This window comes from Varroa destructor, unplaced genomic scaffold (assembly GCF_002443255.2).
Source record: "Varroa destructor unplaced genomic scaffold, Vdes_3.0 BEIS01000002.1, whole genome shotgun sequence".
NCBI lineage: Eukaryota > Metazoa > Arthropoda > Arachnida > Mesostigmata > Varroidae > Varroa > Varroa destructor.
This window is the reverse complement of record NW_019211455.1, coordinates 23,583,611-23,598,610: the sequence shown is the minus strand read 5'-3', so window position 1 is coordinate 23,598,610 and position 15,000 is coordinate 23,583,611. Positions and strand designations below refer to the sequence as shown.

Here is a 15,000-nt window from a genome sequence, read left to right as displayed (position 1 = left end):
GCGTTTGCGCAAAAGTTCTTTCCACACTGACCAATTTTCACCATCCATGTTACAAGCGCTAGCGTCTGCTTGAGAACTTAATCATAAAGGGTGTGTGGTGTAGTCCTCGTTAGTATAGTGGTCAGTATCCCCGCCTGTCACGCGGGAGACCGGGGTTCGATTCCCCGACGGGGAGTATTTGTTTTTTATTTAAAAACTATACTATTTAATAAATATTATATAATGTATACCATGGTACATCCAGTTCGTTTTCTCTACAAAATCGCTTATTGACGTTTTAAATGATTGATTTCAATGTCGATTTTTGTACGATATGTCATATATGAGTAAGCAGTGATCTTGTGAGAGTCCAAAGAAGTGTACTAAAGATGGAAGTATATGAACCATTAATGATATTAAGATATTTAGGTATATGTTATTTATAAACAGAGAGTTGTCATCGGACACTAATATAAACGAAACCAGGGTCATAATTAATAATAGCCTGAAGCAGCAATTGCCTGCTCGTAACAGTTTATGGAAGGCAAAATTCTTGTTGTCATCTTGATTTTATAATAAGAGTGAAAATAAAATTCATACCACAAACAAATGGGTTATTGCTAAATCTAGCAAAACATTCCGTCGAGCCGGATTTGAACCGGCGACCTAAGGATAGCTGCTGTTTTCTACAGTCCTCCGCTCTGCCAACTGAGCTATCGACGGTACGTCGTGTTACCGTTTCTCTGGGTAATCCCACATGGAGTGTCCGAATACTAGTACGTGTTATTACTTTTTAGCATTACGAAAGTAATACAAGGGTTCTTGTATAACAGTCGACAGGACAAACGGCACTCACGCAGCAAGAGTATTCATCAGACTCACGGTATTTCCAATGTCTTAGACGAAACGATTCTGCCTTTATAATACTGTCTGTATAATCACGAATTGCGCAGCATGTGTTAGTGATGTGACTCAAAGCGATATTGATAATTACGACCGCGTTTACGATACAATTGGAATAAAAAAATAAATCTTTTTAGTGCTGCACGTTATATGTATGATTCACGATTAAATAAATGCATATAATCGTAGCCATCATGGAGATTAATCCAGATTAGTGCGACCTAGTTTCAGCCAGTAGTAGAGCCACGATTGACGATTTAACGTGTGGCGCCGTGGCTTAGTTGGTTAAAGCGCCTGTCTAGTAAACAGGAGATCGTGGGTTCGAATCCCACCGGAGCCTAACCATTTTCTCGCTTCTTTTTTCGCAGTTGGTATATTGTTAATTGTTTCTTTTCACCTACGCATTTTTCGTAAGGTAGAATTCGAAGTATTTCTATATTTCAACGTTTTCTTAAGACGTTTCTATACAGACATTACCTCTATGAATTCATCAAAGCAGCTTCGTCCCATTGATGGAATGCAGCTCCTTACCATTGTCGCTTTACGCCAGCATTTTTATATGACTAACACTAGCATAATACCATTTACTAAATATAGTTGATATTTTCGTATGACTAAGTGCTTCGTGCATGCCACCAGCACCAAGAACGACACCGCATTTCCAAATATTTTAAATTATAGTTACGTATAACTACATTACGCAAAAATAACGTAAAGCACTAACCTTTTCGTGAGGAAAAATCGATATTGAAGTAACAGGACAAAGATGAAATAGACAATTCCTTGACCAGCAAGGCACACAAGATTTAAGCCAAGGAATTCCCATTCTAGCGGATGCCGAAACGTCTTAAGGCCGAAACGGGCCAAAGCGGCCGCGGTAAGGTGATTAGCAAACATGTCCATTAGGCCTCTGCCGAGACAATACTGTGGGAAGACGAGAAATACCTGAAAAACATACGGATAGCGCGAGCGCTGAATTATTTCTCCAGAGATTACCTTTGGTAGTACCACATTTGCTATACTTACTTATTTCTGATGACTTCATCAAAAATTCTTTTGTTAACACTGTGTATTTTCAAGCTTCTATTATAATCACGGACATATGAACCTTAAAATATAGATGTTCTTCAGATTTTATATTTCAAATGAAGATATATAGATTTTTCTAATATATCAAAATTAGCACATCTCAAAAATCAGATAATAATAATAATAATAATATAACCCTCCCAACATTATAATAATTAAGCTCGGCCTGTCCTTTCTTATTAATCATCATGAATCACATACACATTGTATGGTTAGGTTAGGATCAAAATATATAACTGATGATAATCTACAAATCTATTAGATTTATTAAAGATTATTACTAAAGATTTATTAAAGAAGGCAAACTGGTTTTCAAGAACGAAAATGTTCACCCACTAGATAAAAATATATGAAGATCTTGACGAATCCATCTTATGATTTAAAACATATTTAGGTGAACTGCGTTAACAATAACTGTTATTACACTCCGTTTATCGAAAATATGAAAATCATGTGGACTATGCTCAAGCAGTGATTATATATTTGACATATCAAACTACTTGCTAATAGGCTTGTTCGCAAGATCAAACTATGGCTCATGTATACATGGTTCTCCACGCATTATTAGTAACATAAAGCTAAATACCTTTCGTAGAATTCTGGCAATAGATAAGAGTTCGTCGTCATCAAATAGCTCGAGAACATAGGTTGCCACGGTGGACACGATGCCGACGAACATGTTACCACAGGACAGTGAAACGAATGCCGAGGAGGGTACATCGAATAAGAACGAGGCTGGGTACATGAGAGGTATTGAAGACCATCCGTACAGAAGAAGAAGCAGAATTAACGCTCCTAGAAATGACACAATGGTTCATGCTGATATGCCAACGTATACCAGTTTCTGCTCCAATCTTACAGTATAAATGTAGTCGTTCATTGTTTGTCTTCCATACTTTTATTAATTGAACTTAGTCCCATATATGATAAAAGCCATCGCGACAGTGCTGAAACTAAGTTACAAATTACTAATATTGTATACATTAATCGGATCCGGCGAAGTGAGCACGAAAATACTGAACACCTTTCTATTCTATGCTGGCCTTAATGATTCCCATGGAAGTCGTTAAATGCACTATCTGTCATTACTAATAGCGTATAATGTTATTTGAAAAATGTAATTAGTCTAACAGCAATTGAAAATGTTCGTGAGCATACATTATATAAGTCAATTAATTTATCGCCGCAGTTAACAGTAGTGGTAAGATGATCTACGTTGTTTATCTTAGCCATCTGCCGACGACCTTCTATGCTATACTAGAATGTATTAAAAAGCAATATTATTATTAATTAATGTATTAATGTATTAAAAAGCAATATTATTATATTAATATCGTCACAGGATGCCGATGAACAACTATGACGTCTCATTCGTTGTATAATACGCAATAAATTTGACCGCAGCTTATTTCAACCGCCATGTTTTGGCGGCTTGCTTTAACTATTTAAGTCATACGCCAATATTGAAAAGCCGTTGTGCGCGGCACAAATACTGTCCGCCCTCGTGGCCTAACGGATAAGGCATCGGTCTCCTAAACCGGGGATTGCGGGTTCGAATCCCGCCGAGGGTATCAATATTTTGTGTTCTTGATTAATTATAAGTTTCATAGGTTTTTCACCACTTAAGTGTTTGCACCAGATTGCTAATAAAGAATACGGTGCAAGAGAGGAGTGGCAATTACAATTTCGCTTAAAATTTTTTTCAGCTCTTCTATGAATTGTGTCGAAGTGATTTCTAATAATACTAACAGTAATACACCTGCACTAATATTTTCTTAAATAACATAGAGGTATTTACATAACAAGTACCTACCAAAGCTACTCACCGATGTTATCTTTGGAGACGTATGCTTCTTCATTGAACGCCATAAAAATGAACACACACAGGAAGACCGGAATGATATAGTTGCACATGTCCCAGGAGTACTGGCCCAGCCAGTACAGGCATAATTTCAGACCGGACACAAATTGCAGATGTTTGCTACCGGACACTCGGTCCTCGATCAGAAACATGACGAATGATGCCGGCACGAAGGACATCGCGAAGATAACACACGTCGCATGCAAAAGCGACAGTCCACCGCGTTTTCTGCGAGCCAAACGGTCAAGATGTTTAATTAACTTTAATCATTAATTTAACAATAAAATCTCGTCTGCATAAATTATAATTTTTTAATCTATAACAAGAAAAACGTTCAACAGGGCCAATGAATGATTTGGTGCGCCACAAAATAAAAGATCTGGCCCACGCAGGGATCGAACCTACGACCTTCGCGTTATTAGCACGACGCTCTAACCGACTGAGCTAGTGGGCCACCGACTCCACCCTAATGCAAGGAGAGTTTTACGTATTCACCCTTGCATCGATATAATCTGTTTCTCCCATTCGATATCACTGGTACCGCCTGCATTACACCCGAGACAGCCGAGTGTAATATTTGTTTTGTTCGAAAAATACTTCTTGTTTTAGAAATTGTAAGGAATTCTTTCAGATAGAAATAACCGCCAGCTGTATATGTGCAGCAAAGATTATAACAGCAAAAGGCTGCATGCGCACTTTGGGACACGGAAGCCAGCGACAAAATGGCTCGGTTTATTGCTGCTGCTGAGTTTCTGGTTGAACAATGCATTGCGGCTAACTACAGTCCGACACGACCTGAGGGAATAATGCGTTCGTCACCATGGGCTCGTGGCGCAACGGATAACGCGTCTGACTACGGATCAGAAGATTCCAGGTTCGAATCCTGGCGAGCTCGGTTTTTGCTGAGATTTGCCTTTTAGTCTATATCGTTTTAAATAATACTACGCATTACAAAGAATATCCTCTCCTTATTCTTAATATTTCTCTTTCTACTAAGTGGCGGTGAAGTAATCACAACGATGATCACACGCAGCTTATTAAGAACTTTCAATAGCTTTTGCCATGTAGGTTTGATTCATGCGAAGCAATGCTGAAAGGGCTCAACATGTATGTGGACACAACTCCATCCTGATGTGTTTAATACCTACTTAAATGCCTGTAAAAAGACGGTATTGACTAAAAGCGACAAAAAGATGCCGCCTTGCCCCGGGTGAGGATCGAACTCACGACCTTCAGATTATGAGACTGACGCGCTGCCTACTGCGCTACCGAGGCGGACACCTCTACAGATAATTAAAATCAATCTGACCCAACATCTAAGTAAAAAGTCGCGCGCAAATTAATACTACTCTTTAATAAGTTAATATGTGTGCTAGAAATGAGAAAGCTCATTTTCTACCAAAAGTGATTCTAAACTTAAAGAAGCTTTTCTAAATGTTTACTGCATATTGCATAAATTCCGCTGCATTTCCCCCTGATAAGCCGCAACGGCAGGTAATATCCGTGTTAATGCGTGAGTGCGAAATGAATCTCAATGAACGAATTTTAGTACAATCGTATAAAAACAACTGTCGAATTAACGGGCGCGTCCTCCAACATTTCGTGTGACTTATATGTAGCTAGCTGTAAGCACTGTCTGAAATTATTGAAAATAATCTCCACTAAACAATGCAGACATTGCTATATATATACAACACGAATGGATAGTTTGCTACAGTAGGGTAAAGGACTATAGGAAAGGGCTGTTATTCACGTGTCTCTGCGAAAGGTCCTTTGAGTTGCCAGGGAGACGGCGCGCTCGTCTTTGAAGGGCAAAAGGAAATGATTCCTGTGTGCGCGTTTTACGAGTCAAACGCATAGCGCTTTATTGGACCGATGATAAGACAAGACCAGTCAGTCGGGTGTACCCACCTTCGATTGACTTATAATTATATAAAAAGGAAAGGCTAGTGATTCTAATCACTATATCTGTGTCAATTTGGGTAGCATAGAAATAACAACTGCTTACTAAAAACTGGGTCTATAAAGTGGCTAACAGCTTTGCAAATGTATAAACGGTAATTCAAAATACAATGACATGCAATGAATACATAAACTACATACCCATCACCTCTTTAACCAGTAAATTTAAAATGAACTTAAATTAGTTCAAAACAACTTAAAAACGCACGTACGGAAAAGCTTATCAATGAATCAAGAATACACATATGTTACTTACAAGAGTTCGTCTTGCAGCTGACTTTGTGTGAAATTCATCGGATGATTGATCACGGATATTCCATAGTCGGCCGGATCTTCACCTGGTGGAAGATGCGCTCTCAATAGGATATTGTTCAAGGCGTTCATGTAGGCCACGGAAGAAGCCCAGCCCTTATTGTTGAACCTGTAATAATAAAAAAATAGCAACGTACAGACAATTGGCAGGTGCAGCCATCTGAGACCGTAAAGCATATTCAGTTAACTTCAACGCAATATCGCGTTGACGGTCGATAAAATTATTATTGAGAAATTATAATGTCTAGTACAGAAAGAATACTAAAGCCGGTGGCGACCTCTAAACACAGGCCTTCGGCAACAGGTTTTTCAACCGCAGGGATCGAATCGATCATTAATCGTTAGCTAGTTACAATATGAACGTACGCGAGCATACCGACTTTAACTTTCCAAAAAATACGGACACCTCATCAGTGCCGCTATCACATTCATATCGGCTAGAATATACTGCACGATCTTGTCGAAAATGGAAGTTGAAGTAATGAAAATAATCATAGCAATATTCACCAGACTTTAGCGTTGTTGAGCACCTGTGTGCTTGTGATCCTTTGAGCAAGAATGTCAAACGTAGCGTGCGAATCCAATCCGCTCATTTCGGACATTCGCTCGACGAGTAACTGTAAAACCGTATAATTAAGCGAAACCACAGGATTCTTAACGCCGAACTGGAAGCCACCATAACGTCTTTTGTGATATTGTTTCCAGGTTTTCACAATCCAGTCGGATATGTTTCGTCCAGTCATATTGAGTAGGACATCTGTTGTAGGTGTAATGAGCGAGGGAGGGGCCGGTGGTTCGTGGGGGCATTTGAGAGTGCCCACGGAACAATCGCACGTCTCAACATGGTTGGCAGCCACAAGGTCGTACGGCTCTGCTAAGGTCGATGTGTTGGTCAACAAGTCAGACCTACACTGCATGTCCCTATCATTTCGTTAGCAGGACACAAGATAGACAAAGTTATTTAGGACAAACTTGTTATATATGCATAAATGTATTATTTTTTTCAGTTGCTTTTTGTTATAGTGCGAACGACACAAAATCAATTTCACTAAATGTAACCCATAAACAAAAAATACAGCATACACACATGCCCCTGTGTGAATTTACTACTATTTGGATACTTCGATACGTAAACATGTTCTTGAATATTGTCTAAACCATCTTATTTCAGACGTTTCCTGTGATTTACTGAAATGGCTACGAATAATTAACCGGTCAAACACCGTTTTCGACATTATTTTTTTTAATAGGAAAGGTTTATAATAAAAGAAAAGCCATTTAGGTTGCGAGTGGATGTTACACTGTGCGTAAATGCTAACAGCAGCAGATTTATTCGACTTGGTTTTTGTTCCAAAAATTGAATCGTATATGAATTGCGTAGGTATACATGATAATTTGAATCAAGTGAGACAGTGGTACTTACTGTAGTCGGACGCTCTTCATGCAGCGGATCCCTAGTCCAGGTTTTGACAGTAGCGTGTCCACATATTTCTCATTCAGAGGATCCATGTTGTCTTCGTTGCTGGAGGAAAATATCGAAAATGGAATATATACTGATTACAGCGATGTTCCTAACTTTAACAGAAATAAGTTTCTTACTATCATGGCCTGATGCTGACAACGACAATTTTGTCTAAAGGCTTCAAAGTATGTTCGAAGTAGAGTCTTATGAGTAAAACAAATTGCTAGCTATCGTTTATATGAGTAGCGAACGGCTCCATATGTTCCAAAGAAATTCGTATAGCAGGTGAGGAGATTTTCGCGCTGACCTGCATATGTTGGTTGGCTAACCTTTTAGGCCAATAAGCAAATTAACTAAAAGGTATTGTCCGTCGGGGAATCGAACCCCGGTCTCCCGCGTGACAGGCGGGGATACTCACCACTATACTAACGAGGAGTACGACGTTAGCTCGAGTTAATTTGGCTTATATACACTTTAATGCAACGGTCTTTTTAAAATCGTTTTTGATTTTCCGTCCACAAGCAAAGCCGAATTTTAAATGAGATAAAATGATGAATCGTAGAAGGACTTCTTCAATCATAACAGTAACATAGCTTTTGTCTAGATTAACATCACTGTGATATCACTTGGCGCATAAAGAGCTCCTCCGGCAGAAATTGCTTTTTCGGAACAGTTCGACATAGTCTATAAAAGAACATTCATTCGACCCACTTTAGCATGATCAGAGATATTACCTAAATTATAAGGTCAAAATGCTAGAGGAGCTAGACTTATTCAGCGGGGAGCCAACAACTGTCGAGGCCCAGATAGCTCAGTCGGTAGAGCGTTAGGCTTTTAACCTAACGGTCCGGGGTTCGAGCCCCCGTCTGGGCGCTTCTGTTTTTTGGTGTTCCCCAAATTTTGCTTCTCTTATACTAGAAAATTGTTAACAGTCACATCAATCTTACATGGCGCGGAAAGATTACAACGCATATACAAAACTTTGTTTAGATACGTTTCAGATACACCTACGATCAAGCGGTGGATTGTCTTAAAGGGTTATCTATTATCTGACATTCATCAATCGACAATTTTTTTAAATATTAAATAAATATTAAATCCGTCCGAAGCCCTAGAGCGGTTCGTAAGGCCTGGGCAAATATACCTGAGATTGAAACAATGTATAGCTGCTAGCTGAAAGTCGACCTTCTAAACAAGTAAATCGCACTATCTTGAATTTCCCAGACGTCTTATCGATTAGAGTGCCAATAATTTAATCAAACTTTAAATTGACACGCAAATTTTTATAAACCCGGTTGTATATATTTCAAAACGTTAAGGAAACAAAATACGAAGTTCTCACGAACAGATCATAGAGGTCATTCATAGGGCACATATGCATAACGGGGCTGCCTTCTCTATAAAAAGCACTCAAGAGCCACTAAGCAAACGCGATTTGGCACGAAAAGCTTTAACGCCCCCGGGTGGGCTCGAACCACCAACCTTTCGGTTAACAGCCGAACGCGCTAGCCGATTGCGCCACGGAGGTATGTTCAGAAAATCTTGTGTGTTTAGCTTCTGCGCTCAGAGGACGTATTAAGACGGAATCAATAGCAAGTTCGGGGATTTTAGCATTACATATATGTATACAATAACCATTTATATTTTTTGAGCAGTTTCTGATCATTTTCCACTAATATTCCACTCAGATGTTCGAACTGAGCTTAGTACCACTATTTTTTTTATAGTGAACGTTTAACTACAGCCTGTATCTCTAGTGCCAGGTTTGGCGTGTACTATTACTACTGTTATTTTACAAAGTTATGTTATATGTGACCAAAACTATTGTTGATGAGCAGACGTTGTGTAGCATTGTTTTAAATGAAATCCAATGAAAAAGTGAAACGTTTTTTACATCTCCGGGTCTTTGATGTATACATCTTACGCATGATTAGTCCTACTATTAAAATAATCATTTAGTCAAAAACCAAGATTTTTTCCATTCATTTAATTCATCAAAATTTACAGGATTTGTCTTACTTCTTGATAGTTCCACTCTTCAACAACTGAATCAAAATACTAACTGTTATACATTTACATATATACAACAGTATAACAGGTATATACAGACCCGTTTGGTCTCACAACTACATTGTGTACGGCATTTGCGATTCGAAATAAGAGAGTCAAATATAGGAAGGTAACTTACATTTTGATTCAGCTCATCGAGAGCTTTCAATCAGTATTAAGTAATACTGAATCTCATATAAGTGAAACAGGCACTATATTTGAATATATTTGAAATATCCATTTTAGGTGTAGTAAAACGTATTGCATTTTTAATGAATATACCGGTATCAAGCAGAATGGTACTTTGCTCTATTTGATATGTTTCTGATATGTTGATATTTCACTAATAAAATCTATCGGAACTATCCAAAATGCCTTTGGAACAGATTTTCATTCTATTGCACATGGGGAAAGGCAACGTCGTTATTCAGGCTTTCCGCACTTGAAATACCTCTTTTATGTAGAGGGACATGAATTGTTTTTTTATTTGGCTCGTCAGTCTACCGATTCGAAGCAAAAAATCTCCTCTATACGCGAATATTTTATTGTTTTTTTTTATCAGAACTACTTTTAGTTGTATCAAAAGGCGGCTCACACCAACATTTATAAGTTTTTTACGGACACATATAAAAGATTCCAAACAAAGAGAACCTGAAAAAGGCGATTTTAGAAAGAGATCCTTAGTCGGAAGATGCCACCAAAAACAAAAAATAATTTAATAATGTCAAAATTTGTTAACACCCAAAAACTACTATTAAAGTAATTTTATTTCCCTGATTCAGCTAATCTACGTGGAAAAGTAAACAATAATTTAATCGTACACCTACACCTTTACAGTTATTAAATTGCAATCAATTTGAAATTCTGTAGTTGTTCTATTGCAGTCCCAATTCCATTTTCCCGACTCAGTGGATCTTTTGACAGTATTCATTAGTAATTCTTACTCGGGGTCACTGGGCCCGTTAGCTTAATATAGTTATTCGATTGTTTTGTTTCGGGCTAGCCCTGCTTTCCTGTTAAAATGTCTTAGAAACCTATTTTTTTTTTATTACAACGAATCCGTTAATGCACTTCGCGTATCCTGCTATCTACATAAATAGTTGATCTTGATTTCTTAATTGTCAATATGAAACCACATAAGCTGCACTTGTACCCGCAAAGTTAACTTCCGATCGTGCACTCCGCGTTGCATTTATCCTGTCTCAGTAGCTTTGATTCAGTCGAAGTGAAGATGTAGCTAACTGATCACGGCACTGGGGCAATAAATTTAGATCTCTTCAATGCGCAGTCTCAGGCCGTCGACGTGCAAGTCTCTGTCTGCAACGAGCAAGAGGATATTCTGCATTGCTGCTTTGTAGTCTAGCCAATTGCTAAGCCTTGTCTTGTCTAATACCACTGTTCTATTTACCGCAATGCTAGCAGCTCAGACTCGCGAATAAGTTATTCTATTCTTATATTCTTACTTAAAGAGTTCTATTCTTATACAATTACTTAACGAGTATTTATTTAAAAGGAATAGCGGCTGTCTAGACATTTTGGTAGACAATTTCTGCCGTTCTGCCGGCTACAAATATAGGCTTTGGGTAAGCACGAACATGGTGCGATGCTGTGCTCTGTGTGAGGTCTGTAGTCCCATCATCGGACAACAAAGAGTCGAGCTCATTTTGCGTTTATGTATTCATCTCTTGCATAGCTCATTCATTGGATGGCCGTATACGTATTAATGCAGAGCTCCGCAAATTATAAATGGCAAACGCAGGCTGAAAAGGAGTTCTTAAGGAGTAATGGACTAAATTTAACCTCGTCCCTAAATGGCTATTAGCTTAGTATTAGGCGTTGTCGTCATTGATTGTGGTCAGATTTGTTGAAAAGACGTTGCGCTAAAGAGAGAGAAGTATTGCATTAACCTTGTTCAGTGCAAAATGATGTGTCCCTAACGGATTTGCAGGAACGTCAATGTTGCACAGCAAGTAGCTTTCAATATTCTATTTCGTCCTCCGTTTTGAACAATTTGAGAAGAGTGAAAACCTCGGAAGGCAAAATAAGAGATTCAGAGTGAACGAGACAACTATGCACAGGATTTGCAAGTCTTCACTACATTAATTATAGGTGTTTATGTTGAAAGGCAATTAAAGATAAAATATTGCACGATGATCGTAATAATTGTTTCTATACACGTTTATATATAATGTTTCTATATATCTGTGTCCATTGACCAAGCTCATATTTTAATTATATAGCTATACTTATAGAAGTAGCAGTAACCATAACAGTGTTGAATTATATTGTATTTTTACGGCGAACAACTATGAAATCTGAAGATAAATATATGTGCTCGGTGGAAACGAATGAAGTATACAAGTGATTATATTTTGAAAGCACGTTTTTTTTCATCAATCATCTATTCCTATAAATTCTATACTGTTATGGTTAACTACAACCTTGAACATTGTTTGCATATAACTAATAGCACTACTTGTAATAAAATAATTGTTTTCATTGATTTTTTATTTAATCAACATATTTTTATTTAATTAAGGTTATGACAAAAATATAAACAGTAGTTAAATCTTGCTAAGTAGGCCTATTGTTACATTCGGTTAGATGTCAACCTGACATAGTAAGAATTATGAGGATTCCCCTCATCATTTTACTGATTAGGGATCTACAAGCTTCAGTCGTTAATTGTATGACATAGCGTGATCTAGACACTCGAATCAGACATTAATAATATGGCTACTTGCCACCTCGTAGATCGGCTTGTTGATCGAATCGTACCAATTCAAAATAGCCACCCCTATCGCTAACAGGGGCATACAGGGCGGAGCATTCTCTGTCAGTATCAAAAAGTTGATGATGTTGATGCCCGAGAAACGACGTTTGGTGAAAAAAGATAAAATAAGATAGAAAATGATATCTTGAATGCATAGAACGTATATCGACATAAGTATAGATTGTCAGTCGTATCTAGCTTAAACGACGAATATCGACTAGGACAATATCAACGAATCCGGTAAAAAATGATGCTAGTTTGGACTCACAAACAATTTTTTTTTAAAAATTCATAAATATATAATAAGAATATAAATAAATCTATAAAGTCCTCTAGGCTTCGAAATTAAAATCTCTGTCATATGAGTATGTGCAATTACTGGCGACACCGTTAAAATCGCTCGGTCGTCTGCTTTCGAACTAAATCGGTGATTTTTGATACAACGACTGTTTTCACTGCCCGACATCTTTGCATTCACGTGAACAAGATTTATTTCTACTTATTCTTTAAACTGCAACGTTCAACGATGCTATCACTTGGCGGTAGTTTAAATCGCATTTAAACAAAGACACTGATGTTCGGCACAATTCCTACTCACAGTAAGATCCTAGCCACCGCGCTGTTATTCTGGAGCATTCTGATCATGTTCTTTTGCTTCCCATTACTCGCTTTGCTAATGGACCGCAACGAACGGCCAATTTATGAGGTGACGATTGCTAGCCGTAGTATGTACAATTCACACACACACATACAAACTGGAATAACGGCGCTGCAAACAAGATTCAATTTTTTGTTTTTTTCTTAATTTTAGAATGACAACATATTTTGCACCTTCTTCGACGGTTCAGCATTCATGCTCTGCTCAAATATAAGTGGATTTGATCTCATAAATCGCCGTACGAGGCTCCTAACAGCCATCCAAGGCATGTATCTACAATCAACAGAGATCATCCATTCATCTCGGTACAGGCAGGGTTGCTGTATGTGTCAAATATACAATGGCCGGTTACATTCAGTGAGGTTTATTTTGATCCGACCCCTATATATTGCAACCTCCTTCTGCGGTCTACGATCTGATCTAATCGTGTACTACCCTTCAATGCCAATAACTTCCAGCTTGCGACGAGCGAGATGCCGTAAATCAGTCGCGCTTTTGTGACGTACTGAGTTTAGCTGAATTTCAAATTAACTCGATAAATACTGCAAAAATTGAGCCACTCCTAGGTTGCTCGCGGAACTCACAGGGGTACCTGCACAAACAAAAGCGACGACGACGACGAACGGACCCAAAATATAAGAACTGCTCAACAAAACAAATCACTTCGACATGGTTTTGAAATTTGGAAAGCGAGAGGTATCTCGCATGCGGATTCCGTGTACGAGTAACTGTAACATACTGTCACAATGGTATCTGTGTGTGCTTCGATAGCTAGATATGCATATACAGCTTCAACTACAGACGGACCCCCGTACCTTAACCTTCACCCTCCGTGCACCATGGTACAAAAGGAACAAGAGCAATAGGCTCCCACTCACCCCGTTAGTGCAACTCCAGTTGTCGATTACCTGATGCTAAGGGTACTCTTGTTACCGAGTAAGCGGCGTCAGCAATAACTCGAGCTTCAAACGTCCTTTGCATTCCCAAACGAGCGGCAGCCATGTTTCGAACACTTGATGGAGGAAAGGCATAAGCTCGAGGAGGCCGTACAGGTGCTGGTGGCCTTCGTGGTTGGTTGTTTATTGAGCAGCTAGCTTTAGCGACATATAACAGTAGTACGTAGCTATGATAATACGGTAGATGTGTCGCAAATTAGTTGAGCCTGCCTCCTATGCAGACGTAGAGAAAAAGAAAGCGTACATGAATCATTAACTGTATTAGTACGCTGCGGCCGCAGCTAGCGTACATTAAAATGCATCCAGCACAATTAGCGACGATCAGACTTTTGCGGGCGAAGATACTTACTGGGAGTGTACAGACAGAGAACACATGCACTCTTAATGTGGGCGAATAAGCGTGCACTTAGTTCGCTGCAAGAGAATCAGATCCGAAGCTTGCTGTGAACAAACAGTGTTTCGGCCAAACCGAAGCTTGGTATTTAATTAGCGAAGTTTCATTACAATAACTACTATCGCTGCTGTAGCCGCTGCTCCTTCCTCTGACAAACATAACCCCACGCGTCAACTATATTATCAAGTATAAAGAAAACGGTTACCGATGTTTCGATCGATAACGACGATGCGAAAAATAGCTCTTGAGATCTTCACACAAGATAGCATCAAAGTTCCACAATTGTTGCTACCACCGAGGTGCACTTTGCCGCCGGTCAACGGGTGGACCTACAACTCGAGCATGTTTTCGCTAGACGTTAAGATCCCGCGGTGAAGGTAAAAGACGAGGCCAGTACAATGAAAGAGAAGGAAAAATACAAGCAAGACGCCTCCGTAAACTTAGATATATGTATATATATATATATATGTATATAGAGTTAGCGTATATATATATATATATGTATATAGAGTTAGCGTATATATATATATATATGTATATAGAGTTAGCGTATATATATATATATATGTATATAGAGTTAGCGTATATATATATATATATAT

The 15,000-nt window shown here is 38.5% G+C and overlaps 1 protein-coding gene and 9 non-coding genes across 10 annotated transcripts in view; 5 read left to right on the top strand and 5 right to left on the bottom strand.

The window, feature by feature from the left end:
* The window catches only part of LOC111244700 (phospholipid-transporting ATPase ABCA1-like), a 29,217-nt gene that overhangs the window by 11,356 nt on the left and 2,861 nt on the right, over positions 1-15,000 (bottom strand). The window contains exons 4-9 of the mRNA XM_022792037.2: positions 7,530-7,628; positions 6,614-7,027; positions 6,051-6,215; positions 3,798-4,060; positions 2,558-2,766; positions 1,607-1,827 (exon numbers count right to left, since the gene is read on the bottom strand). Coding sequence (XP_022647772.1) covers positions 1,607-1,827; positions 2,558-2,766; positions 3,798-4,060; positions 6,051-6,215; positions 6,614-7,027; positions 7,530-7,628 — 1,371 coding nt within the window. The remainder of the gene's footprint in view (positions 1-1,606; positions 1,828-2,557; positions 2,767-3,797; positions 4,061-6,050; positions 6,216-6,613; positions 7,028-7,529; positions 7,629-15,000) is intronic.
* TRNAD-GUC (transfer RNA aspartic acid (anticodon GUC)) lies at positions 104-175 on the top strand. The gene has a single exon. It is a non-coding gene; the product is annotated as a tRNA-Asp (tRNA).
* Positions 618-702, bottom strand: TRNAY-GUA (transfer RNA tyrosine (anticodon GUA)). Its single transcript is given in 2 exon segments — positions 618-653; positions 666-702. It is a non-coding gene; the product is annotated as a tRNA-Tyr (tRNA).
* TRNAT-AGU (transfer RNA threonine (anticodon AGU)) lies at positions 1,149-1,222 on the top strand. Its single transcript has one exon. It is a non-coding gene; the product is annotated as a tRNA-Thr (tRNA).
* Positions 3,470-3,542, top strand: TRNAR-CCU (transfer RNA arginine (anticodon CCU)). Its single transcript has one exon. It is a non-coding gene; the product is annotated as a tRNA-Arg (tRNA).
* On the bottom strand, positions 4,213-4,286 carry TRNAI-AAU (transfer RNA isoleucine (anticodon AAU)). The gene has a single exon. It is a non-coding gene; the product is annotated as a tRNA-Ile (tRNA).
* On the top strand, positions 4,655-4,727 carry TRNAR-ACG (transfer RNA arginine (anticodon ACG)). The gene has a single exon. It is a non-coding gene; the product is annotated as a tRNA-Arg (tRNA).
* TRNAM-CAU (transfer RNA methionine (anticodon CAU)) lies at positions 5,035-5,107 on the bottom strand. Its single transcript has one exon. It is a non-coding gene; the product is annotated as a tRNA-Met (tRNA).
* TRNAK-UUU (transfer RNA lysine (anticodon UUU)) lies at positions 8,369-8,441 on the top strand. The gene has a single exon. It is a non-coding gene; the product is annotated as a tRNA-Lys (tRNA).
* On the bottom strand, positions 9,023-9,096 carry TRNAN-GUU (transfer RNA asparagine (anticodon GUU)). The gene has a single exon. It is a non-coding gene; the product is annotated as a tRNA-Asn (tRNA).